Raw genomic sequence first — 26,974 nt, 5'->3', positions numbered from 1 at the left:
AGCACCAATATTTTTTTACACATGCGTAATTATATTAACCTTCTTTTTTTTTTTGTTTTTTCTCTAAAAAAACATATCTAAACATGATTCCATTGTTTCAATATCAATTATATTCTTGAAAATCTCGATTAAAAAATAAACATAGAATATAAATATTTTCAGCAGGGTATTCGTCGTGTTTTATCATCGAGATTGCATAGAAAATATGTTGTTCCTTTTTTTTGTATCTTCGAAACTGAAAAAATTAGTTAAGAGAGAGAGAGAGAAAGAGTGAGAGAGAAGAGAAGAGAGAGAGAGTAGCAACCCTTTTTAAAGAAGATACTCAGTATATGTATATATACGTACACATATACACATACATAGGCATAGTTCGTGACATTAATTTTCATCGATACGAGTGGAATTACGTGGCATTTTGTTCGTCAGCACACAATGAGCGCGATCTCTTTGTTTAGATAACATTTTTCAGTAGCATAACCAGAACGGAAGTGGGAATTGGGTAAAGTATCACATCTGGCCGCCCCCCTCCCGAAGACATCGAAAATCAAAAATAAAGGAGAAATTTTCAGGGAGGCCTTGAAGGAGTCTTTCTCGCACAGTTTCCCCTCGGCTCTTTCTCCGTTCCCTCTCGATTGATCGACAAATTTTGTCTTTTCCTTGGTTTTCTTTCTTCTTTTACAATTTCGTCCACGTTCGTCCGTCTCTATTCGTCAACAAATGACTAAATTTGTATTTATAATATATAGTATAATAATGTGTATCGTAAAGACAAAATTATACAATAACGTTGCAGCTATCTATGGTCACGAGGAACTCGAAGGATTGAACCGAGGACCGTCCAGACTCCGTTTTGCGCGGTAGTTTCTTTCTTTTTTCTTCTTTTTTATATTAAATATTATATATATATATATATATAATTATAAATATATATAATATTTATATTTTTATATATGATCTATCAATAATAATTATCCAATGGTCGCCGCAAATTAATATTATTATCATTAGTTGTCATTTTAGCTGATTATTATTAATATTTTTATTATTATTATTATTATTATTATTATTATTATTATTATTATTATTATTATTATTATAATTATTATTATTTTGTTTAGTTCGCTGCGAGGGTGCACCGATCTTAGCCGATACTCGAGAATCGTTCGTAGAAGTTTCTAAAGTCGTTCATTGTCTTTTTATGACAAAAAACATAAATAAATTTTAGTTTAAACAACATCGAAACGTTCTCGAACTCGACTTAAGATGTATTCTTAAGTACTTATGTACGCGTGTGTAGGTGTGTGTGTGTGTGTGTGTGTGTGTGTGTATGTGTGTGTGTGCGCGAAAATTCTTTTCTTTTTTCCTATCCTATAAATAGAATCGTATCAGCCGATACAAAATTATACATAAGTATGTATAATGTATATAATTTAATATAATTTAATTATCTTTTGTGATGATAATCGATTACGTCGATCGAACAACTCGAATCGCTCGCGCTTGTCCAATGCCGTGCAAAAGCGATCGTTCTATAATTAGTAATCTATTTTCTTTCTTTTTTTGTTCCTTTTCTTTTCATTTCTTTTCATTTCTTTTCTTCTTTTTTCTTGTCTTTTTTATTTTTTATTATTTTTTTTTTTCTTTAATTTATAACTTTTAACGTCGGTTGCACCAACACAGCGAGTCGAATCTATCTCGTAATGTTAAAGGGGAAGCGTATCGTGATCGCGCGAGGTTTTAACTAACATTCATATTCAATTTTATAATTTAAACATAAATAAAATAATAAAATAAATATAAGAAAAAGAAAGAAAGAAAGAGAGAGAGAGAGTGAGAGAGAATATGTTTAACAATTAATTAATTAAAAATAAAAATATAATCACAGATCAATCAATACTCGTGAGAGTATTCGAAGATTACCACGTGTCGGGGGATCGTCATTTTGTTATAATTGTTGCTTTATCTATTAGAACGAAACTATTTTCTTTTTTTTTTTTTGTTAATTTAAACATCCTTTTTTTTGATCTTAATTCGTATTCATCGTTTACAACAATATAATTATTATTACGATACTTATTTTTTTTTTTGTTCTAATCACTGTGGTATAACTTTGTCGATGTTATCGTTTCATTATAAAGTTGTTAAAAAAACTAAGAAGAGTTTACAGCCGTTGATAATCTTTACACAAGTTTCACTTATTTTAATTCTCTACAATTTTTCTCGTAAGAATTTGATATGAAAAAACTGTCGTAACATACGACGGATTTACGCAAGTGTTTCTATGAGTGTATTTTTGTGTGCGCGTGTGTATGTGTGTGTGCGCGTGTATGCTGTATGTAGGTGTGTTGTGAGCGAATTATACGCACTTGAAACCTCGCGCGAGCGCGGTGCGGAAACGCGGAAATTTCATAAAATATCTCTTTTTTTTCTTTTTCTTTTTTGTTTTTTCCACCTCGTTTTTTCGATTACTCGAAGAAATTTACGTCAAAAATTGACTCAATGCTTGTTACGAAATTAAAGGTAAACAAATATTACTATCGATATATCAGGGAAATAAATCATTTCGATTGTAATTCTAATGAAGAATTTAGAAGAGAAGGAGATTTAAGAAAATGTTGAAAAATAATTGAAACGCACTTGTACAAATGAATTTTGACATTGGCATTGGTGTGCTATATGCACGGAACGTATCAATCATCTTCGAGTAAAGAAAAACGACAAGAGGCATGGACTGTTTTGTTTAATCACAAACAACAGATTCAATTTCTGTTGTTTGCGATATCGTGATTTCGTCTCTCTCGTTGCTGTTATCAACATTAGAAGCTTCCTCGACTTGGATATTATCTTGATTTTGATTATTTCCTTCCTTAGCCTCGACAACTTCTATCCTTTCCTCTTGTTCTTCAATAGGTTCTAGAACTTCCTCGTCCCGAGCATAACTCTCATCTTCCGATTCCTCGATAACGACCTCAGCTTCCTCATTAGAGTCCGAACCACCTTCCCTTATTGTTTCTTCACCCTCGACTTCTTGTATTTCGATAGACGCTACACTGTTATCCTCTTCGCCACGAAGAGCAGCTATTACCCTCTGTTCAACGTTCAGTTGTCTAACCGCATTTTCGAGATTCTCCCTGAGTATATTGCTAGCTTCGTTCTCGGTTTCCTGCCACGACGAAGGCGTGAATATCATACGAACTGTTTCAAATAGCTGCCTAAAACCTAATTTCTTATACAAGCTCTGGCTGGCGTCGTTTTCCGGACGTATAACTACGAACGGACTGTAACCCCTTTCGGCTACGCGTTTCGTCAGGTACCTAAAAAGAAGAATGAAAACAACAAAAAATTAAAGTCATCCGAACATAGCGTGTTACTAGCGTTGTGTATTTTTCGATACTTTATATCAATAAATCGATTGAAATTATAATTGAAAATCTTCTGACCTTAAGCTTACCTTGCTAATTTTGTTCCATAACCTTTCCTACGATACTCGGGCTTGGTCTGCATCGAGAACATAGCACCGTAATAAGATTGCACCATCCACGCTGCTAAACTGTCCTTGCAAAAGACACCGCCGGCAGGTAAGGATTTAATCAATCGTAGAAAGACCTCGTGACTTTCTATGTCGTTAGCAGGATAAAGCTCGTAAATTCCTTCAGCATGTTCGGCTTTAAGTGGTAACACTTGTACATCCGGATCATTTTCTTCCTCGGTTTCCTCCTTTTCATCTAAAAGTTCTAAATTTTCGCAAGCCCAGACATCGACAGTTACCATATCAACGTTCCCGATATCCTTGTAAAGTTCTACCAGTCTATTAGCGATGTCTATGTGAACAAAATTAATGTAAAGAGGCCTTGACCAGTCGATCAGGATATCCTCATCACGCAGAAGGTTCAGTTGTTCCAGATGATCGTTAGGACAGAATACTCCCACGCTTTCGTACAGCAAACCGTGCGGCTGAAAACGACAAAATCAAATGTCTACGTTGAGATGAGAATATGATTGCTAGGTAAAATGGTACAATCTCGGTACCGAGTTAACGATAGAAAATTCTTTGGCTCCGCAATGTCTGCTTCGAGAGTTGGACACTTAAAACAGTAATTACTGAGAGAGCTAATATAATTCAAGATGAAATTAACGGTTGTCAACGTGCTCGGATAGATCGAGGTGAAAGTAGAAGAGAGAAAGAAGACAAAATTCGAGGACAATGCCGAAATTTGGCGAAGGGCCAATAGCGAATATGGGCCAATCCTTGTGTACTCTACCTCCCACTTATATCACCCTCAACCCCTTATCCTCCTCCTCCTCTTCCTCCTCCTTCTCTTTCTCTCTCTATTTCTTTCTCTCTGGTTGTCTATTTCTCGTTTGAAATACGTCCTTTCCAGACACAATTCAAAGAGAACCAGTAAACTGACATTGAATGCCCCTTTTCACTGTATTTGTCTTATCGTATAGTTGGTATATGTATTCGATCATGGATGTCATCGCGAATTTTTACGATTTCAACTGCATCGTCCTTGTTTAAATTGCTTTCAACTTTTTTCCTTCTGATATAGTGTGAGGGTTATTTGAGCCAAGAAAAATAAAAATATATATATATTTAAATGTTAAGACACGTGTTTTTTAATTAATGTCTCCGTTACTTTTTGATTTTTCTATTTTTTCTTTTTGTTTTATCAAAGAAAGAACAAAATGTACGAAGTTTGAACGATATTTCATTGATCGTTCTTGGATTATGTAAACGAGTATCCTTTTATTTGTAAGGTTTACTCGAAACCTCGTAATTTCGTCGTTCGTGTTTTTCATAAATCATAAGTCAAAAGAATTGAAACGATCGTAAGGATATCCACATATAAGAATAATAAATATGATTTGAACTTACAGACAACGTCATTCCTGGGAAATGCAGACATATTTGTATGTTCGGCCACTCGTTTGGCACATAAAAATAGAATTCCCATACTTTGTCCTTCATGTAGGTCAACAGCGTCTGATGGAACTGCAAAACGAAAGACGATTTTTTTGTTGAAAACCAGAAAAAATTAAATTAATTAAGCTTAATAATATTCTTTAATCAATCGTAAGAAAAATAAATTTGTCGTCAATTTTATAAACGCATAAGAGATTAAAATATTTTCTCTAATTAAAAAAGAAAAAGAATCAAAAAGAAAAAAAATAAAATAAAGAGAAATACAATTAAACGTAGGTAAAAAAACGACAAGGGGAATAATCAAAATGAAAAGTAAAGGAAAAAAAAAAGGTCGAGATATTTAACAAAGAAGTGGATAAAACGGATCTAGCCTAAGACAATACTCGAGACATGTTAAATCTTGAAATAAACCAGAAGTAGTGTTTAATGTTACTCCTATAATATGGATTTCCAGCAAACGAGTTGTGAATTATTTCTATGAAAAAATCTTGTTTTTATACGAGATCTTTGATATTAATCGATTAAACAACAAAATCACATAGTATTTATACAGTAATGAAGAAACGTGATAAAAACGTATCATTATATTCGATTTATAAATCTATATCTTTTAAAAAAGAAACATAAATAAATATGTGTAAATACGAGTTAAGTTATTTTAACGCAAAAAAAAAAAAAGAAAAAAAGAAAACGTATTCAGTTAACAAATATTTGTTGAATTTTAATTATATATTAAAATATAAACGCGCGTAATAATTTAATAAGTATTTCAACCTGTAAACATCATGCTCGTTATAGTAATCCTTACATACAAAAATTTATTAGATTGTTCGGAAGATAATTTCATTTTTATCGATAGTAAATAAGAAAAGATATTTTTTTCATATTTAGAATCCAAGGTATTTTAAGTGATATATAAATATATCATATTTATATATATTCACTATATAAGGTTCAAAAATCAATTCACTCACAAAGTAAACGACACATAATTTTGTTCTTCCTTGCACAACATTTTTACGCTTTACTGTAATCAAAAATAAAAATCTGACAATAATGTTGTCATTGATTGGTAAAAAATAAAATTACTCGACGGATAGTAACGCAAGAAGGTTTTAAATGACGTTTGAAATATCTATTGCTAGAATATAAAATGATTTTAAAATGTAGAGTAAGTTTCGGTATCGATAAATGCGACTAACAAAATCGCTATACGAAAAACGAAATTACTTTTCGAACAATTCAATATTTTATATGCGCACACACACACACACACACACACACACGCGCGCACATTAACTCACTATATACACTGACAAATTGATAAAATTTAATTTCCTCTATAAAAGACTAAATAAATACGACGCCTAATAATTTTATCCAATTTATTACCAATAACGTTCACATTTTATGGGAAAGTAAAATTGTATGAGCTTTAAATCGGATTCAATTTTTCTTTTAATTCTAAGGAAAAAGAGAAAAAGAGAAAGAGAGAGATATAGAAATATACCAAATTGTGTTAATCTCATTTTTTTTTATATAAAAATTAATCGATATATTTCCAAATGAATTAATCCGTCGCGATAGATTCAAAGTTAAAAGCTCGAATCGTGTTTTCGTCGATCGTATAACGTCCGTATAACTTTTATCCTGGAAATAAATCGGGAGTTCGTTTTCTCGCGACATGCAAAAGGGGTATTCAAGGGTCAAGGTCGTACGGAAGCAGGCAAGCCTTCGCTTTTACGTTCTCGCACCGGTCGCCGAATCGATGGACTTTACAACGGACCAACCCATTGGCATCAAAAATCTATCATTTTCAAAAACGAAATTTATAAATCTATCTATCTCGCGCGTGCGTTGTTTTTAACAAAATCAAAATTATAATAATGTATAAATTATTTTTTAAATTATTCGTAATTCAATAATAAATGTTTGTAGAAAATTATCACAAAAAAAAAGATACTACGTTTTTAAACGTAGTATTTTTATATTATTATTGATTGTAAATGTAATAAAATAAATTAACGTTCATTTACCTTTCTATATATATATATTTACAAATTTATTGCATAAAATAAATAAATAAATAAAATTATGTATATTAAACGAATGACATTAATCATCGTCATTTTTATTATTTAACTAACACGAATGAATAAAATGGTGAAGCATATGTAAAACGAAAAAGAATCCTTTAATGCGATCAATTAAAATGAAAATGTTTCAAAATGTCCGAATAAAAGAGACGGCAAGTTAACTATGATTTAAACAAATCATTCCTTAAAATTCCGAATAAATTTTTAATTTGCAAAATAAGTATAGGTCCCAACACGACGGTTTACGAAGATATATAAATACATTATAAGACAAATACATATGTCATACGCGTTCATCATCGCATGTATTAAGAAAACACAAAACAAAAAACTAAAAATAAAAAAGAAACTAAAAATAAATTCTCATAGAAATTAGCGAAAAGTTATTGAGGGGGGTGGAAGAGGAGATACGTTGAGTGAAAATCGTTTACGTTACGTTATCCGCCCGGTTACGAATGAAAACTAATTCTAAATCGATCGAATAATTGTCGTGTATGCATAAATGAGAAAAGAATTTGAAAAGGGTTGAACTTTAAACGGATCCTCATGACAGTTCACATGCTTGATCGTTGAAGGAGTGTTACGTTACGAAGTTGCATTAAAATCGTTTTGCCAAGAGTGTGACACAGTGACAAGTTTCAAATATCACGGAAGAGATTTGTACGTATGATGTATCCTACAAATATATATATAAGTATATGTGTGTATGTATAAGACAAAGAAAAATCAAAATAAGAATAAGAATAAGAATAAGAAGACGAATAGGAAGAAGAAAAGGTGCGAGAACAAGAGAAGGAAGAAAATGAAAAGGTGATAAAGAGTGGGAGAAAGATCCGAATCTTTGGAAAGGAGCGTGTTGCGCAGGTGAATATTAAGCCAAGCCAAGCCAAGCCAAGCCAAGTCAAGCCAAAGCAAGCCAAGCAAGTAAGCAAGCAAGTCGAATTGACTAAAGTCGAGGTCGCGAGATCGGCACTGCGGCGATTCGCGAATAGAGGAGAACCGCGTGCGAGAACGTGACCCTGACCTTGGACTCTCCCGACTACTTGGTACCGTAACTCTCTCTCTACCTCTACGTTACGCTAAGAACGTCCTCGCGCTTTCCAACAACATGATGAGAGAGAGAGAGAGAGAGAGAAAACGGAAAAGAACCGACATGTAGTTTTCATGACACGAGCAGGAGAGTGTAGTTACCGGCATGTAAATCTATTTAGACGTATCACCACCGGTTTTGAAGTGTGCGTATCACGCATGACCTTGAACCTGACCTGACCTAACCTAACGTATGTATATAGTTGACATTTCCAGTTGATTACGACGATGCAGTTAAACTCGATATATGTATACTTTTTAGGGATAACATCGATGTGTTACCTTTTCCCCAACCACAAAACCAATGATAAAATAGTATCCTTCATTAAATCATTCTTATTTTTTGGACTTTTGTCCTTTTTTTATTCTTTTCTTTTTTTTTCTTTTTTTTTTTTTTTTTTTTTCATTGCTTTTGTGTGTGCCGCTTCGATCCACTCCTGTACATTAATAGTGCTGTTCCCGTATATTTTTAAAATACACCCTTTTAGGTTAGATCCTTCTGGAAGTAATTATATTCGACACTCATTTTCTTCGATGATGATTAAGATGATGACGGTGATGACGATGATGATGACGACGAGGAGAACGACGACGTCGATGTTGATGACGACTGATTAGATATCACAATGCATAAATCCTTGTCTCCATCTAAAGTAGATTTATATATATATATGGTGACGTATACGCACACGCACACACCTTCAACGACAGGGGTAAATGTTTTCCGAGGTAGTCAAGAAGTTCCGGCTGCTCGTCCTCCGTAAGCAGACGAAAATTACGGCCTTGTTTGACTGCTTTCGGGCACTCCATACTGAAATAGAAAAATAACAGAATAATTGAGCTTTCTAATCATATATATCATTTAATCTTGATAAGTTCCTTATAATACCGTATAATTTAAAATGAACTTTTCCTTTGTATCACGAAACGTATAAATTATATTTTCCGAGTCTCGCAAGCTCGTAACAAATGGATTTTTACTGAAAAAAACAATCCAGTTAAATGATTTTCTTATTATGATAAAATTGATCTAACTCAGCACGCATATATATTGTGTGCATTTTCTTATTATTTTTATCGAATAAAATTGAATACCTCTCATTTAAATTATCAATTGTTTTATAATATAAAATGCGGCTTAACGAATTACCAGGTTTTACGGTTAAAAAATAACAAGATAAAGGAATTAAAAAAAAAAAAACGCCTTCTAACCGACAGTGAAAATATTTTTTGACTCTTCCAACCAACGCGTTCTAACATGACAGACTTTTAACACCCTGACTGCAATCCAAGTTTTACATGTTTTATCGTAGATGTATATCGTGTATATATTATCGAGATAAGATAAAAGCCAATATAAATAATTGCATCCGTCACGAATGACCCTCATGGGCCTATTGAAAAAAAAAAAAACTACAAACACCGCTCGCAAATGATCAACGTGACAGTCAATATGTTAACGTAATAAAACTAAAACTAAAACTGCAAACCGAAGCAGAATTGAAACCGCAACTTACACGCATGCATAAACATACGAAACTACTGTACATATCGTTTGTTACAATATTCATTGTTCTACACATGTAATGCGTTGACTATATTCGCGAAAAGAGTTTTATACGTTTAACTGTATATATAAGTGTGGTCATTATTATTTTTTAAGATAAAATAAAATAAGATAGGAGATTAAAAAATCTAGTAAGAACAATAGTCACAAATGATCTCCAAGGGATCCTCATTTTGTCAAAAAACGAGCGTCAATCATGGATGACTGTCGTAGCAATAAAAATGTTAAATTTGATTGAATAATCTAATATAATTTGAATATGATCAAATACGCATTGATAAAATTTTCAATTCACTCTAATATGAAGCAATTTGTTCTTCGTTATGGCAACTATTGCAAATTATTTGAAAATGACGTAACCCTGTGCAATCGAGAAAACTTTCAATAAGATTATACAGTCGCATTCATAAAAGTTTAATTAAGTTTCTCGTTATTTGATTAAATGGGAAAATTATAATCAACCATGATGATATAATCCTTTTTACCTTCGAAACGTTTCTCAAAATATAATATCGTTTTATTCTAATTGTACAAATAATTAATGACCATTGAACGACGATTTTCGATTGATTCGATAAAATTATTTATATATAATTATGTGTTATTGCGATTATAATGATCATATAAAAGTTAAGCAGATATTTGAAGTATCTAAAGATTCGATCATGTTATATAGGTCATTGTAGACTTTGTAAAACATTCAGCAGTAATAGTTAACCTAAGGTTTCCAATTTACAGACTATCCACAGTGGGTATACATACAATACGGAAGTAATCCACGTAGCTTTGTATTCGATGCAATAGTATGTAATTTACATGAATAAAACATTTATTTAATTACATTAATATAACCATTATCATAAATGTCAATAAATTTTACTCATAAATATAAAAAATAAAACATCAAATATAATTTATATTATTGTAAAATATTAAAAACTATCGTAATTATTGTCAACGGGTTTATATATATATATATATTTTAACGTATAAAAAATAACATTGCAATAATTATCTCTGACAAATATTTAATCAATTTAACGTAAAAACCCGTATTACATTTAAATAATCGTTGAAAAATAATGAAAAATTAAAGTAACATAACGATTCAAATTATATATCTATTCGTAATTAAACTTTATAATTAACGATAAAAAAGAAAAATGAAAGATTTATCGTATTAACAAGTAGAAATGAAAGTTTTTAAATAAGGCCATTCCACCTTAGAACATATTACGACAGATAGCTTTAATATCATGATTAAAACAGATATTTTCGATGTCACAACAACGAAGCACTATACTTCCCTATCGCATACCTTCATCCTCTTGAGAATCGCGCGCGTATTTTATTTAATCTCATTGTATTTGATAATAATCATCGTATAATATTAATAATAATAATAATAATAATAACAATAAAATAAAAGAAAAGAAAGAAGAAAAAGATAGAAAAGGAAATTTAATCAGAGAGTAGTGAAAAGTTCAGGTCGATACGAAAAGAAAAAGGATAAAAGTGTACTAACTGCGTCGTTTCAATTGGACCGGCTAAATCTCGACGAATTTATCATTTTAATACAAAATCGTTTCTCATTTAAGGACTGAAAGAAATGTATTCTTTTACCTATATAAGAAAAAATATAATCTAGCTGGTGTATATGTGTATACTACTATCGATTTACCTGAATGAGCGGGGACGGTCTACGGAGGTGCCACACTAAAGCAGCCGAAGCACCACGAAGCACCGACGGCACGCGAACGAGAAATAGATTCGAAGATACGTGTGATGATCCTCAAGGTTGGCGATCTATCGATCCCTTTCCTTCTTCTTTTTTTTCTTTTATTTTTTGCTTCCTTTATTTTCTTTTTTGGTAAAGAACAATCCCTACCGAAAAGAGAATAAGAAGAAAAAAAAAAAAAGAAAACTTATATATCACAAGTAAGATTCTTGCGTTATTTCGTTAATCAACGTTCGTTAATTCGTTTTTTCGTTAATTCGTTCGTTCAAGATAGAAACAGTTAGAAAGAAAAAACAAGAGAATTATAAAGAGAGAGAGAGAGAGAGCAGTACAGTGGTGACACGTCGAGGGCGAGACTGATCGCGGGCCTGTTGTCAAGGGGTTGTTTCAACGGAGGCACCCGCCCTCGCCGCCCCCTAAACCCGCACTGCCGCCCCTGGCTCACCGCCATCCTTCGAACACTGTTCATCATACGGGTCGTTTTAGCGCATGCGTTTCCTTTTATACAGTATCGTATTAATCCTTCCAAATACCCATTTACAATTTTCTACCCCTTTAAATAAAAAAAAATAAAAAATATATATATACATATATACATATATATATATATATATTTAATCACGACGTGGATGTAATATCTAATCTTTTTATATAATTATTCTATATTTATATTTAAATATAGGTTATTTTTTAATCGATAATCTTTAAATTATTTTGTTTTAGTTTTATAAAATAAAGCGTGTTTAACATGAACAATCGAATACACAGATTGCGAGATAGACTTTACAACGATTTTATTTTCATTGATTATTATTTATAAGAAATATTTTACTTTGAATATATAATCAACACTAAACTTATCGAATATTTGTATTATATCTATCGTATTTATATTATAATCGATCTTTAAAGAAAAATTATATTTTTTATAAATAAAATTAGAATTAAATAGTCAACCTAATACTTCTTTTCTATGAAACAATATTAATTGTTATAATTGTCATCAAAATCAATACCAAAATGAAAAGACAGTAACCATTAATGCAGAATTTACTTTTCGAATTACAAGTCGGTTTATTTGACTGTGTGTGGTTTAGCTAGCGGTAATTATTAAATATTTCGAAGAAAAATTAGGTGAAAATATTTTCAAAATAATGACATTGCAGGGTTAAATTGTAATAACATTTGTGAGTTTAGGTTTAGTAGATGAATCAGAATCGGTTGTTCGGTGCGGCACAATGCGACGGTTATGCGTCTTGGTTCCTTTCCGCAATCGGCCGGCACTGCTGATCACAGCCTCCGCCGTTAGACGACGCTTCTCGCAGATCGATTCTAGCGAAATTAGTGGAAGGACGGCCGCGATTTTTCACTTCTTCCCGTTTGCTATGTACCTCGGTATTCTTCATCGTATCTTCAAACTGTCACGCGTTATGCTAGAACATTCGACGAGGAGAAACGTATACTTCGAAGAGCCTCGTTGAAGTGCCTTTTCGACTACTGGGCCGTTCGATCAAGGACAAATTCCAAGATAACACCTTTCAAGGACCCGTCGATCGGCTTAAGAGAACAAGCATCTATAAAAGAAATATAACTGTGAAAAAAAAGAATAAGAAAAAAGGAATGAAAAAGGAAGATGCATTCGCATCCTTCACCGATTAATTTTCTAATCCTTCTAATTTAGTTTTAATCGTATGTTCGTACATATGGTCTTTTTCGAAATTACTCTCGGAATTAGGTCAAAGCTCGTTTAAGGTTTGTGTATGTTATATCTGAAGTCATTATTACTAATTTGAAGAAAAGGAAAAATACTTGATCATAGAGGTTTATACGTTGTTGTTTTAATTTATATTAATGACGAATTATGTAGCTATCGAAAAGATAATATTATTTTCCTTGAAATAATAACATCGAATCGATCCGATCGACGTGTTCTCTTTCAAGAAAGAAGAAGAAGATACACTTCATGGTGATTATTTTTTATAACTTCCTTGGGTCTCTTTGATATGTGGACCAGCTGGTTCGGTGCAGGTATACTCTATTCTATTTTATTAATCATTGTTTTAATTAATATCACGAATATACAACATTTTATTCTCCAAATGATCCTCTGACCTGTTCATCAATCCGTGCTACAAAAATTACTTTAAATACTTTGAGAAATACTGTTTGATTAGTAAAAAATAGTATGTTAATTTTAATCATTCCTGTTGAATAAAATATAATTGAAATTTACAAGAAAAGATCACGTCATTGATTGTTACATTTAATAGACTATTTCGATGTTAATTTATTTTACGATGAACACCATAAAATTCCCGCTTCCGTTAGTTTCCGTTAGTTGCGTAGATGGCAGCACGAGTATTGGCATTACACAATCGCCATCTATTAACGTAATTTATCATACGGATAATGTAACATATTGGAATAACATTGAATAACATTAATGGAGATAATTTTTTATAATTAATAAATAAAACAAAATATTTCCAATAAATATATAAAATAAAATAGATTAATCTCAAATTATAAACGATCGTACGCGAGATTAAAATACAATTAAAAAATTAATCATTTAATTTCTATCGATTTCATACATGAGTTATTGTAGTGAAGTGCGCGGTACGTTTCTTTACTTTTTTTTTTTTTAGATAGAACAAACAAGTTCGCGATAAAAAACTTTTATCATATTTAGGGTTAACCCCGTTTGATTGATTTTAAAATTTTGTGTATAGTTTTACAATTTTAATAAATTATACTATTACAGTACACAAATACAATTTCTATTATATATTATATTGAGATGTACTATAGACAAATACTTATTTCTGAAAATAATAATTTTGTATATACACAAATAATAACAATCGACATGTTTTAACTGCGCAATGCGCGTTTTACTGCATCATAAGCGATCAAAGATAAATGACAGGTCGTTAGAGATATATGTGCATTGGCGTCCTCGTCTGGGTAAACATATTAACATTTTATTTATATTCTTAATTAGATATAAAACAATATTGTTCTGAACGATCAATCAATTTTTAAAAAGTTTCATAAAAATATGTCAATATTTGTAAAAAAATTAAATCATATAAAAAAATAGTTAAATTAAATTTATTCGTGTATCAGTAAATAATAATGTTCGATTTGACATTACAGATTACAATCATAAAGTGAGTATGTCCAGAAGAAAGATTGGTAGCGGAGAGAGACAATTTAACAACGTGGATTACACACAGCTAACTGAAACCGATAATGGCTTTATAGATTCACAGGTAAACGATTAATAATATTTCTATATGATATCTAAGATAGTTGGAAAGATTGTCTACTAATATTTTTATGCAAAAAGAAGATTTATAGAAAAAATATATTTGATGGATAAAAATGAGTTAAAAAGTGTCGGTGTAGTAAAATTAAAATCTATAACGTGTTCAAGGTAATCCTGGTTTACAACGATTTTAACGTTTAATCATCCCCTCTATAGTTTGTGAATCCGCCAGTGAAAATACCATGGAAAGCCATCACGCTTGCCGCTCTTCTATTTGTAGGAGGAACCGTTATGCTCATAATGGGAAGTTTAATAATCAGCGGGCACATTGATTCCAAAGTAAAGTTTTTCTTTTATTCTTCTTATTGCCTTGTAAAAAAATATATAATCAAATGGTATAAAATATAATGTTCTTACAGATAATTATATGTTTAACAAAGTATAGTTAAAAATTATATATTAACCTTTAATACAATTAATTATTTTATTTCTCTATTACAGTATTCCGATAGAATGTGGCCTGTGATTATTTTAGGTGCATTAATGTTCATACCCGGAGCTTACCACATGAGAGTTGCTATTTTAGCTTATCAAAAAGTACCTGGTTATTCTTTCGATGATATACCTGAGTTTGATTAAGTTAGTTTAATATATATAAAGAAGTGTGTGTGTATGTATATATACATATTATAATATATATATACATATAATTACTCATATCTTCCCATCATCTATTTTGATTCGTACACAGTATTTTATATATAAAACAAAACAAAGAAAAAATATGGTTAAATAATGACCTCATTGTACAATCATTGTAATATAAACTAGATTTTGATTTTTATATATATCTGTTATACATATATATATATATATATATATATATATTTCTTTTCAGTTTTTCAGTCTCTTCATTCTCATATTTATTTAGAAATATTAATACGATATAAAAAGTATATTAGAAAACTATTATCAATTACCTCTACGCATAAATTTATCAATGAGTGTATCTACGTATTTTTGCATGTAGATTATTTGTTATAAAATAATACTTAGCTACATTTTAAATCACACACAAACATTTGTATAGTTTATTTAAAAATATATATTTAAAGGAGCATTGTAGATAAACTACATTGTCAGAAATTAATGCAAATAATTGTTCTTAAATTTTGGAGAAAAAATTTACGTCTATGCTTGGAGCCAAATAATATCTTAGAACATTTTTATCCTCAAATTTTATAATCGAAAGTAAGCTTTTGGTAATTTATATCTGAGCTACAATTCAACTGCATTATATTTCCATTTAATTTTAATTTTGATGTTAACGATGGACCAAACCATGTATCCAATACATGTCTTACCAATTTTTGACTACAATTTATTTTTGTCATAGGATCGTAACACTGTTTAACATAAGGATGTGTTTCCGTAGATAATTCCTATTAAATAATTTACTCATAATATAAATTTTAAATAATAATTGAACAATAAGATATAATATTTACCTGAAAAATAATATATATACATAGCTCCTTGGGTTTAATTTGATTGGTACTATGTTTTATGCTCAAAGAAAGTCTTTGAAAAAAATCCCAAAATATTAGATATAATTCTTCTTTTACCCATTTAATATTTATTATAATATGTATGACGGGTGATAACTTTAATTAATATTATTTTACGTTATTAAATGTGAATTACAAAAAAGAAATATATATGTATATATAAATATATATGTTTATATATACAAGGTATCCTATAACTGTTGGTATAAGCGAGAGCAGGGAATGTGTGATTTCTATATACATAAAATAACTAATTCGAAAATGTAAAATAAAATTTGTTCATACAAATGTTTCATTTAGAATTACCCTCCGTTCGCTAGTGCCACCAATTAAAACATACCCTGTATATCACAAAATTAAAAAATTATTAAATTTTATCGAAAATTATTGTGTTTAATTGTAAAAAGAAGAAAAACCTTTAAATTACCTCTATCGACTCATATATACCAAGACCAGATGCATATTGATACAATCTTTTAGCAAGCATAATATCACTGCGAAATAAAAGTTTTATTGCAGCACGACATACTATTGTATTGATAGATGAGAAATTATATTTGATTATTAAACGGCCCATTGCAGCGACCAATTCAATTTCCATTGTTGATAAAAATTTCAACATTAATTTGTCAACATATTGTGACAGATCTGAAACAGAAAAATATACATTTGTAATGTTATATATTAATTTATCCTTAGTATTAATTTTCTTACCTATAGGTTCATAATTATTATTTTGATCTTTAGCTAAAAATTGAAACATAAAAAATGCATTTTCTGATGATTCTTTACAAAGTGCATCCAATAAAATTTGTATTATCTTCGTTCGAAGATAACAATCTTCTGGTTTACTTACGACATTCCAATCTTGACGATTTGAACTTATTATATTGCTTTCTGAAAAAATTATTTATTTTTATACAATACGTGAATATCACTGAATATCACTTTTTTAATTACAGATATTTTTATTTGATCTGTTAATTGTTTATTTTATTCTTTCATGTGTGTAATGTTTCATAATTAATTATGAATTTACCCTTGAGTAACACGAACGCTTTATTAACTTGATTATTTGCTAAATAAATTTCAGCTGATAACAGAAGGAATGTAGCATTATAGTCCACAAAACATATTTGTAAGGTTTCCAGTAATTTATATGCCAATATCCAAATTTTGTTTATAACTAATTTCATTAAAATATATATGGCAATATCCACTAATACATCGATTATTTCATCATTCGCACCAATTTTGACTGAAAAGTACAAAAATGAAATATTTATTACTTATTATTAAATTAATCCAAAAATAAGAAAGTAACTAAGAAAAAAAATTTCAATCGAATTTACCTGCATGTTTTATAATCTCAGACACATAATATTCCCCACAATTTATTTCCTTACAAAATATCTGAAAACAGTAACGATAACATAATATTTCATCTTCATCTGATTTTTGATATGTAGTTAACATATTAATAATATAATCGTAATCTCCAAATAATAATCTGTTCCTTAAATTGTATAGCGTTTTGTACAGACAAAATTTTTCAGATAAATTATCTATAAAATAAATATAATAAAGAATATTAACATATTAATCTAGCTTGCAATAATAATTTATATCATGTCGAATATATACATATACATATCAAAAAGAATTATATTATTATTGTTTTATTTTAATACTTACTAACTGGACACGACACATATGAATTGTCAGAAAATCTTTCATTATAATTTTCTTCGAATTTGTGCAAAGGAGAGTAATAAAGACTTTTATTACTATCTACTGTATATGAAGATAGATCGTTATTTATATTTTTACATTGATGTTGTAATAATAAACTATTAAAAGATGACATTAAATTTTTATCCAATTGATTGATTTCATCGGGATGTAACTTTTGTATTAAATTTATATTAACGTCTTGAACATGTTTGCTATTTACTATACAATTATTTAATATCTTCTCGATAATTTCCTTGTCTGGTTTTATAAATTTAAACAAAGTACTCAAAATGTCCCAATATTCAGAAGATTTTATTTTTTGTTTCATCGAGATCAATATATAATGCAATGTTAACTTATCATTATAATGAATTTGGCACAATTCATCTATTATGCATTTTGGATTCATTCCCTTTTTTAGTAATGCTTGTACAGTAGCATAAACAAATTTCAAATATGGCCTTTCTTGTAAATAAAATTCTTTGTATATACTAAAAATGGAAATTATATTAAGCTCGTCTATGATTTGAATATATAATTCTCCTAACAAAAATGTGTATCTCAAAGAACACAAATGAAATAGTATATTCGTAAGATGTTCTTTATAATTAATTATAGTATAATTAATTAATTCTTGCAGCTGTAATAAACGGAAACAAACAAAAAATATAAATAAGAAATTTGTATTATTTGCGCTAAAAGAGTTTGCCGAATATAAGTTATTTATTATTCTAAATAGAATTTTAAAAGAAAAAGATTTTACATACCTCATGTTTCAAAAGGCATTTGTTGTTTCTGCAAAAACTATCTTTCATGATTTGAAAACAATATTGTCTATGCATATCATAACTCCACAAATCTACTTTTGAAGGTACTTCAATTATATTTTTATTATCAGAAAAAGTATTTGTATTGTATACGTTACAATTATCATTTGGCAATGAGTTTTTATTATCATTATTTATTGAATTAGATTTTCTATTATTAGAAATAATGGATTTATTGGTATGCACGGATATTGTTTTTATAGAAGAAGTACTATTTTTTTGCGTTTCTTTGTATTTACTCGTGTTTTGCAAATTTGTTAATTTGTTATTTAATGGAATATCAGATTTTGCAATAGTATCTAATGCTTTAACACATTCTAAATTATTATGTTGCTTACTCGTATCTGAAGTATTTGGAGTGATTTTATTTTTTTCACATTTATTCGTTCCTATGTTTTTATAACATGACATAAGAATCTCATCTCTATAAGAAAACACTTATTATTCTTAAAATAATATTTTAAATATTTAATAATTACCATTATAATGTTCAAATATTTAAATTATAATCGAACAACATTAAAAAATGTTAATATATTTATAATTATATGAAATAAAATTAATATACTTACAGAATTAAAGATGTATTTGAGTATATGGAAATGCAATCATCGTCGTCACTATCATCTTGAGTTTCATTTCCGGTTTGCTTTTGGTAGTCTAATTGCGTATCACAAGCTGATATTTCATATTTGAGCAGATTATCTTCACCAAAATGTTCGACATTTGTACTACATTCTTTAATTAGTTTCGACTCGTTTTTTTCATTGTCTAAATTAAATATCATCTTTGGACTATTAGAAAGATTTTTGTTCGTATCATAATAAATCTCACTAGATTCTTGTATAAACTGTATTTTACATAAAGTATTATCATTAGTATTATTATTATTAGTATTATTATCATTATGATTATTAGAAGACGAAGCTACATTATTATCTATATCTTGTATTGCATTAGCATTAATAATAACATTATCATATTTGAAGGATGGATTAGAGTTTTCATTGACATATAGGAAATTATTAGTCGCACTGAGACTTTTATTGTTTACAAATGATCTATCGAGTTTAAATTTTTTATTAGTCTGATTAAATTGCGTTACTCTATTTTGACCGAACCACTTCCTTTTTGTATAGGAAATAGTACTATTATTTTTGCTCATTTTTTGCATCATATCTTTATCCTTATTGTTAATCGAATTAAGGCTGCTTATGTCAGTTGCATTCAGTGATCTGTTAATTTGTAACTGCTGATGATTTTCTTGATAATTTACAGTAAATTTATGTAAATTGTCTACTGTCAATTCGGCTACTTCATTAGATAATTCAACCGAGTAAGGCTTATTAATTTCTATATTTTTTATCATCATCCTACTGTAATCCTTATGATGTAAATTATTTACATCTTTTATTACTATTACTTTATTCTTATGTAAAATATAATCATTTACTATTTTTGGTATTACGCTTACTTTATTACATTTTGGAAGATTTATTTCGTTAAAGTTTTCGAAGATTAATGGAAGATCCTGCAATTTTTTGGAAAATTTACTATGCGTTATCTTGTCCAAATGCTCATTTTTCATAAAATTTTCATTATTAACAAAGTTAATCTTAGTGTCTTTTTTACAATTTAAATCTTCCTTCTTTAATCCATTTTTATCATCTCTATTAAGTATGGATACTTTGTTATTAGATATATCATTACATAAATTTCTATCAGAATTAATTTTGACAATACACGTATCTTCATTACTATGTTTCTCTGTACATTTATATTTGTTATTTATATTAAAATCATATTCTTTCATATTATCATTATGATTAAAAAATAAAGGTTTAACAGGACAAGTTTCTTGTTTCTTATTGCATGATGGATTTGTATCATCAAATAATCGTCTTTTTACTTTATCTTTTTTTGCTTTTTTCTTTTTTTCAATCGAAGATCTTTTCTTTGGATTAATTTTTTTATTACTATTGATCTTTATACTTTCATTTTCTTTAGAATTATCAATTATTTTCCCAACGTTATTTTGTTTGGTAGTCAAATATTTCTGATGCGGTGGAATTAAACCATTAGTAGCAATGTTATGTAAAACAATATGGAGATCTTTCAATTGTAATCTAGATTGTAAATACTTATGTTGTTCAGGTAAATATTTTTTCTTACGTGAAGAATTTGTTCTTCTCTTAGTCTTACAATTAGAGGCTACAGAATGTTTCTTCTTAGTCTCCATAATGATTTGTTTTTTAAAACAATGAAAGTATTATTTTTCATTTATATACTGGGTCTAAATAAATATTAAACATAAAATATAAGAATTAGAATTGCAATAATTACATAAATTAATACAAAATAATGACAATCTAATATTTCGGATCAAAATAAATAAATTTACCTAAATTGATAAACAAAAAATATTAATAAATAAAAAAACATTAATAACAAAAATAAAATAAAACATATAAAAAGAAAAATACGTAGTAGAAAATTAACGGAGATTTGGAATAAATAAAAATTTAATTGTATTACCCTTTGTTTAAAAATCTTTAAAAATATGTGAATAAGAAAAAAACTAAAATCATAAGCGTTTTTTGTTTTAATGGTGATAGAGAAATGTAATGTCTCATCAATCCATAATTGATTCAAAATCATCGTACCATTGAATATTTGTAATGTTTACTCTACGTATCTTTACTTACATTTCATCCTCTAATTAGATAATTCTAATTTATTTATTATTATTCTTCGTTAATTTTCTGTAAGCCTATGCACTTTTTTAACGCAAATGTCATGCAACCAATATATTTCTTAACTGACCATCAGATCAAATTTCATTACTTGATAAGGAAGCATGACACGAATATTAATAATTATGATCTCTTTTACGATAATAAACGTTTTTGTATGTTATTTAAAACATATGTAAATAAATAGTATTAATATTCGTAATAATTATCAAATATACGACAAAAATCGTCAGAAATTGTACATACCGCGTTCTTTCAATATTTCGATTATCGCAAGAAACTATAATCGATATCGAACATCGATAGTAGATCTTATGAAGGAAAAACATGTTTCTCTTTTTTAGTGTTTATTTTTTATTTATTAATATTAGAAAAAAAAGATCATTGTTCATTTTAATTATTATTTTTATAATGGATAAATTAATTTGAACATAAAATAAATTAAAACATTGTCGAAATTATGCAAAATAGAAATTTTTTAGATATTCGTTTCGAAGACGGTAATTGGTCGATCCATTTTACATCTACCAATCAGAATGATCTTTTACTACTTCTCCTATTGAATAGCGTTGCGCAACGTATAGGTTCATATATTACATGAAATTGTAAAGCCCGTTTCTACATTTTCCGAGGCCCTGTGCGAAATAAAAAGAAGGGCTCCCTGAAAGTTAATAACGTGTATGTAAATTTTAAATGAAAAAGAATATAATTAAATAATTAATAAAAATTTAATTGATTTTTAAAAATTTTTTTGTCTTGCGGGACCATCGATGATGGCTCGGGGCCCTGTGCTACCACGCAGTCGCACACTCACGAATACGGCCTTGGCATTTATATATTTTTTTTTTTTTTTTTTTTTTTTATTCATTACAGAACATACAATCAATTCTCGACGAGAATTATAAGTACTTTAGGCTGGCGTGATGTAATAACATGAAATGTAAATAAATAAGATTACAATGGTGAGTGTAGATATAATACATTAGACTCAAATAATATTACGATGTTTTAAATCATTCAAATCTTGTTTTAAGGTCAGAAGGGTAGAACCTTTTTAGTCTTCGTACTAGTTCATTTGTTTCCAGTAAATTTTTTGCTAAAGGGTTGGGATGTTTGGCTAAACGGGAGTTGTAGCGTTCACTGAAGCTAACAATTTCTTCTTTTATTGTAGATATTCTTAAATCTTGATGAATTCTTTCGTTTGTAACGTACCATGGGGCATTGCAGATGTTTCGTAGAGTTTTTGATTGGAACCTCTGTAAAATCTCTATATTGGAGTTACTCGCAGTTCCCCATAGTTGGATTCCGTAAGTCCATATGGGTTTTAGAATAGCTTTATAGATAGCGAGCTTTTTTTCCAAATCTAACTTAGACGATCTACCAAACAGCCAATAAATTTTTCTTACTCGTTCTTTGAGGTGTTTTACTTTGGTTTGTATATGTTGCTTCCATGTCAGCCTTTTGTCTAGGATAATACCTAAATATTTGATCGAGTCTCTAACAGGAATATTTACCCCATTAATGACCACAGGGGGACACGTGCCTCTGCGCAATGTGAAGGTTATATGAGCTGATTTACTTTCGTTGATATTGATTCGCCATTTCTGACACCATTTTTCTAGTAAGTGCAGATGACGTTGGAGAATATCAGTCGCGTTTCGTGGATCACTCTCAGATGCTAGCAGAGCTGTATCGTCTGCAAATGTAGCAGTAGTTATCCCTTCCGAGGTAGGTAGATCTGCCGTGTAAATTGTGTACAGTATGGGCCCAAGTACGCTGCCTTGTGGAACACCGGACAAGATTGGATAAGCTGAAGTGAATTGGTTTTGATATTTAACCATGAATTTTCTATCTGTAAGGTAGGATTTAAGGATCAGGAAAAAAGGATATGGAAATATTTTCTTAAGTTTATAAAGTAGTCCGGTGTGCCAGACTTTGTCGAAAGCTTGCCTTATGTCCAGGAATACTGCGGAGCAGTATTTTTTCTTTTCAAGATCTTGCGATAGTTGACGAGTTATTCTATGGACCTGTTCAATTGTTGAATGGTATTTCCGAAACCCGAACTGATGGTCGGGAAGAGTAGGGACATCCAAGACATTTAGTAGGCGATTAGTGAACATTTTTTCAAATAGCTTAGATAAAGAGGATAAGAGACTGATTGGTCGGTATGACGTAACGTCGTGAGGTGGTTTACCTGGCTTGTGAATGAGTGTAATCACTGCTACTTTCCATGAAGTAGGATAGTAGCCTAGGCGTAAAATGGCGTTGAATAGTGAGGTAATATACGCTATTCCTTTTTTTGGTAATTCTTTGATCATCTTTCCGTTGATTAAGTCGAGGCCAGGTGCTTTTTTCGGATTAACGTGTGATGCAATTGTTGCTTTGACTTCCATTGAGGTAAACGGTTCTATTTGTGGAGATAATTGGAAAGGTGAGTGCATAAATGTCCAGACGTCTTCATCTTCTGCAGGTACTGAAGGTGAAGATGGTTTGAATACATCTGCCAGGTAGGAGGCGAAGAGATTGGCTTTATCTATTGGTTTTCTTGCCCATTCACCCTGGGACTGACGGATAGGTGGAATGTCTTGAATTGGACGAGTAAAACGCCTTGTTGCTTTCCAGAGTGAATAGTTAGAGTCTGCAGTAGGAGTTAAGTTCTGAAGGTAACTTTGAAGACCTTCATTTTTAAAGTTCTGCAGTATTTTTTTTAACACTTTGGTAGCTTTATTAAGTTTACGTTTGTCCTCAGGAGATCTACTATTGTGCCAATTTCTACGCAACTTACGTTTTTCTACAATTTTATTTAAAATATATGCAGGATAGTCATGACCAGAAATATACTCCAGAGAAGGTGTAGAGGCTCGAACTGCATTTATTATGTTGTGCGTTAAATGGTTTACTGCATGGTCCACATCATCAGTTGTTTTCAATGGTAAAGTGGTATCAACAGTATTATTGAATGTTTCGCGGAAGAAATCCCAATTTGTTAGTCTATTGTATAAGGAGATTGGTGGCTTTTTGTCGATAATAGTTGTATTTATTGTTGCTATGATTGGAGTGTGATCGGAAGAAAGGTCAAATGAAGAGCAGACCTGTATATATCGAGGAGATAGATTTTTAGCGATAAAAAATCAAGCAAGTCAGGGATTTTATTTACATCAGTTGGCCAGTAGGTAGGCTCACCTGAACTAATGCAACATAATCTATTAGTTTCGATACTTTTTGAGAGTGCTTTACCTCTTGGTGTTATAATTCTACTACCCCAGATGTTATGTTTGGCATTAAAGTCACCTCCGGCTAAGAATCTAGAGCCTAGACTTTCGAAGAAATTATCAAAATCTTCTTTTTTGATAGTATGTCTAGGAGGACTGTACACTGCCGAGAAAGCTATTGGGCAATGCCAGTCATATATCATGACACTTGTTGCCTGAAGATGATCTTGTTTATATGGCGCAAGCTCGTAATGTCTTATGTTAGATTTAACTAGAATCGCAGTACCACCATGTGCCCTTCCACTTGGATGATTCGTGGAGTACATCTTATAACCGAAGATTTTAAAATAATTTTTAACCGTAAAGTGTGTCTCCGATATTAATATAATTTGTATGTCATATAATTTTAAAAATGCTTCCAGCTCCAATTTACGTTTCATTAGGCCATTAGCGTTCCAAAGAGCAATGCGTAATGTCTTCATTATTTATTAGTACACGACAGCTTACTTACTATTACCGTTAATAATGAAATGAGATTGTTTGATTGTTCGATTTGTTTATTTATTAGTTCACTTTGTTTTTCGATGAGTTTTTCTAGTCTACTTATAGAATCTGTAAGACTTGAGCCGTTATTATTGTTTACGTTATTTGAATGCTGCGGATTTGAAGTATCTGATATTTGTATATTTTTATTTACGGCTTGTGCGTAAGACATAGATTGGTCGGCGTAACGTTGAATGTTTACCGGTGGGTTGGTTTCGAGATTAGATTGAATATTTACAGTTTTCCTTATTCTAGGTGTAGGAAACGTCTTTTTGTACATCTCTTGGTAGGAAGGGCACCCTTTGTAGTTCGCAGTATGGTTGGCACCGCAGAGGAAACAAGTTGGTGGAGTATCTATAGATTTCTTACAATCTGCCGTAGCATGCTGACCAGAACATTTAACACACTGAAAATTGCGATTGCAATACTTTTGAGTGTGACCATACTTTTGACATCTCTTGCATTGAGCAATTTCCTTTTTCTTACGTGGTGATTCAAATTTGACTATTGTGTTATTCAGTTTTTTTATATTGTAGACCATGTTGTTGTTAGGTTTTTGTTTAAGGTCAATAAAGAACATGGATAGTGGGTTGTGTGTAGCTCTGTGATAAATATTACTGATGTTTACAACTTCGTGACCCAGCTCCATTAGTTCGTCTTTCAGGTCGTTCAAATCAGCAGAGTGATGTACGTTACGTAACACAACTCTAAACGAACGTTCTTGTTTTAATTGAAATGTGTGAAAGCTAGCATTTAATGATTTTAAGGTTTTAGTAATTTTTCTGTAGGAGTCCGCATCTGCTGGTAATATACGAACCTGATTATTACTAATTTTATAGGTGTAATTATCTTTTTTAACTACATCATTTAGGCATTTAGTTAAAGATTGAATGTCAAGGACGTCATCTATGTAAATTGGAGGAGGTAGTGGTATTTTCTGCACTTGTTCGTTTTGCGGCATATCGCAATCTGTGACTATACTTGAAGTTAAGACCGAGAATCTGTTAACGGTTTCGGGTACTCCATTACTTCGAGGAACATTGTTGTTATCATCATCTATTCTTGCTCTTTTATGGCTACAAGAAGCATGCTCACGCCTATGAGTAGTAACCTTTTGCCATGGTGGAAATGTGGTTGATGTTTGCATATCCCGGTCAAGGATATGCGAAAGGTTTGTTGCCATGAGCTGGTGACCGATTTGTTAAAAATTTGAAAATTAAACAACCAGGTAACGAATTTATTCGTTATACATAAAATGTAAACAATATAGTTATAAACACGCGGATCTACACTCTGAACGTCCGTACACTTCGAATGCTAAGACGCGACTGGGCATTTATATATGAAATTATTTCTGTCAAGTTCTTTAGTTAATGCATAATACAAATTTTTTGAAATTTTTAATTTATACGAGTATAAAGTTATTAAAATAAAAAAAAACTAATAATGAAGTTTATACTTAATAAGTCGGATTGTTTTAGAATTATTATTATAAAAATTAAAGAATAGTGTGAAACGAAAAAGAAGAAATGTAATAATTAAATCTATAGAAAAAAGAAAAGAAAAAGAAAATCAACGGCACACGGTAGGTTCTAAGCGCGGTTTTATATAATAAAACACAACATTTATTAATTTATAACTTTGCAATT

The 26,974-nt window shown here is 30.2% G+C and overlaps 3 protein-coding genes and 2 long non-coding RNA genes across 8 annotated transcripts; 1 reads left to right on the top strand and 4 right to left on the bottom strand.

Moving 5' to 3' along the window:
• Positions 1-1,108: 1,108 nt before the first annotated feature.
• Positions 1,109-11,868, bottom strand: LOC122519850. 3 transcript variants are annotated; one of them, XM_043639597.1, is made up of 5 exons: positions 11,361-11,868; positions 8,812-8,923; positions 4,880-4,996; positions 3,452-3,954; positions 1,109-3,314 (listed from the first exon to the last, which is right to left on the bottom strand). In XM_043639597.1, the coding sequence occupies exons 2-5, from the start codon at positions 8,920-8,922 to the stop codon at positions 2,741-2,743; spliced, it is 1,305 nt and encodes a 434-aa protein (XP_043495532.1). In that variant the 5' UTR covers position 8,923; positions 11,361-11,868; the 3' UTR covers positions 1,109-2,740. The 3 variants fall into 3 exon arrangements, with proteins under 3 accessions (XP_043495532.1, XP_043495534.1, XP_043495533.1); XM_043639599.1 differs by lacking the exon at positions 11,361-11,868 and having other exon boundaries at positions 8,802-8,890; XM_043639598.1 differs by lacking the exons at positions 8,812-8,923; positions 11,361-11,868 and adding an exon at positions 8,395-8,795.
• Positions 11,869-12,714: 846 nt separating this feature from the next.
• Positions 12,715-16,068, top strand: LOC122519851 (transmembrane protein 230). Of its 2 annotated transcripts, none has more exons than XM_043639602.1 (4): positions 12,715-13,445; positions 14,577-14,692; positions 14,905-15,027; positions 15,190-16,068. In XM_043639602.1, the coding sequence occupies exons 1-4, from the start codon at positions 13,421-13,423 to the stop codon at positions 15,325-15,327; spliced, it is 402 nt and encodes a 133-aa protein (XP_043495537.1). In that variant the 5' UTR covers positions 12,715-13,420; the 3' UTR covers positions 15,328-16,068. The 2 variants fall into 2 exon arrangements, with proteins under 2 accessions (XP_043495537.1, XP_043495536.1); XM_043639601.1 differs by lacking the exon at positions 12,715-13,445 and adding an exon at positions 14,159-14,384.
• A 902-nt stretch (positions 16,069-16,970) lies between these two features.
• On the bottom strand, positions 16,971-17,383 carry LOC122519849. Its single transcript, XR_006304381.1, has 3 exons — positions 17,296-17,383; positions 17,113-17,153; positions 16,971-17,003 (listed from the first exon to the last, which is right to left on the bottom strand). It is a non-coding gene; the product is annotated as an uncharacterized LOC122519849 (long non-coding RNA).
• A 1,648-nt stretch (positions 17,384-19,031) lies between these two features.
• LOC122519848 lies at positions 19,032-19,572 on the bottom strand. Its single transcript, XR_006304380.1, has 2 exons — positions 19,390-19,572; positions 19,032-19,241 (listed from the first exon to the last, which is right to left on the bottom strand). It is a non-coding gene; the product is annotated as an uncharacterized LOC122519848 (long non-coding RNA).
• A 21-nt stretch (positions 19,573-19,593) lies between these two features.
• LOC122519326 (putative uncharacterized protein DDB_G0282133) lies at positions 19,594-21,748 on the bottom strand. The gene is made up of 3 exons (XM_043638702.1): positions 21,523-21,748; positions 19,749-21,110; positions 19,594-19,611 (listed from the first exon to the last, which is right to left on the bottom strand). Exons 2-3 carry the CDS (start codon positions 21,054-21,056, stop codon positions 19,594-19,596), a joined length of 1,326 nt encoding a protein of 441 aa, XP_043494637.1. The 5' UTR covers positions 21,057-21,110; positions 21,523-21,748.
• Positions 21,749-26,974: the final 5,226 nt, after the last annotated feature.

The sequence above is a fragment of the Polistes fuscatus genome, unplaced genomic scaffold (genome assembly GCF_010416935.1).
Source record: "Polistes fuscatus isolate 324 unplaced genomic scaffold, CU_Pfus_HIC Scaffold3, whole genome shotgun sequence".
In the NCBI taxonomy this organism is placed as follows: domain Eukaryota; kingdom Metazoa; phylum Arthropoda; class Insecta; order Hymenoptera; family Vespidae; genus Polistes; species Polistes fuscatus.
Note: the sequence above shows the minus strand (reverse complement) of the source record. Positions and strands in the feature narration are given on the sequence as shown.

What these genes read in the sequence shown, in the direction of transcription:
- LOC122519850 (XM_043639597.1), bottom strand. Translation starts at nt 8,922, where the DNA reads ATGGAGTGCCCGAAAGCAGTCAAACAAGGCCGTAATTTTCGTCTGCTT. An exon ending in ATTTACCCCTGTCGTTGAAG is followed by an intron (nt 4,997 to 8,811) that starts GTGTGTGCGTGT and finishes TTCGTTTTGCAG; the next exon opens with TTCCATCAGACGCTGTTGAC. An exon ending in TCCCAGGAATGACGTTGTCT is followed by an intron (nt 3,955 to 4,879) that starts GTAAGTTCAAAT and finishes TGTCGTTTTCAG; the next exon opens with CCGCACGGTTTGCTGTACGA.
- LOC122519851 (XM_043639601.1), top strand. Translation starts at nt 14,303, where the DNA reads ATGCGCGTTTTACTGCATCATAAGCGATCAAAGATAAATGACAGGTCG. An exon ending in GCATTGGCGTCCTCGTCTGG is followed by an intron (nt 14,385 to 14,576) that starts GTAAACATATTA and finishes TTGACATTACAG; the next exon opens with ATTACAATCATAAAGTGAGT. An exon ending in ATGGCTTTATAGATTCACAG is followed by an intron (nt 14,693 to 14,904) that starts GTAAACGATTAA and finishes TCCCCTCTATAG; the next exon opens with TTTGTGAATCCGCCAGTGAA.
- LOC122519326 (XM_043638702.1), bottom strand. Translation starts at nt 21,056, where the DNA reads ATGGAGACTAAGAAGAAACATTCTGTAGCCTCTAATTGTAAGACTAAG.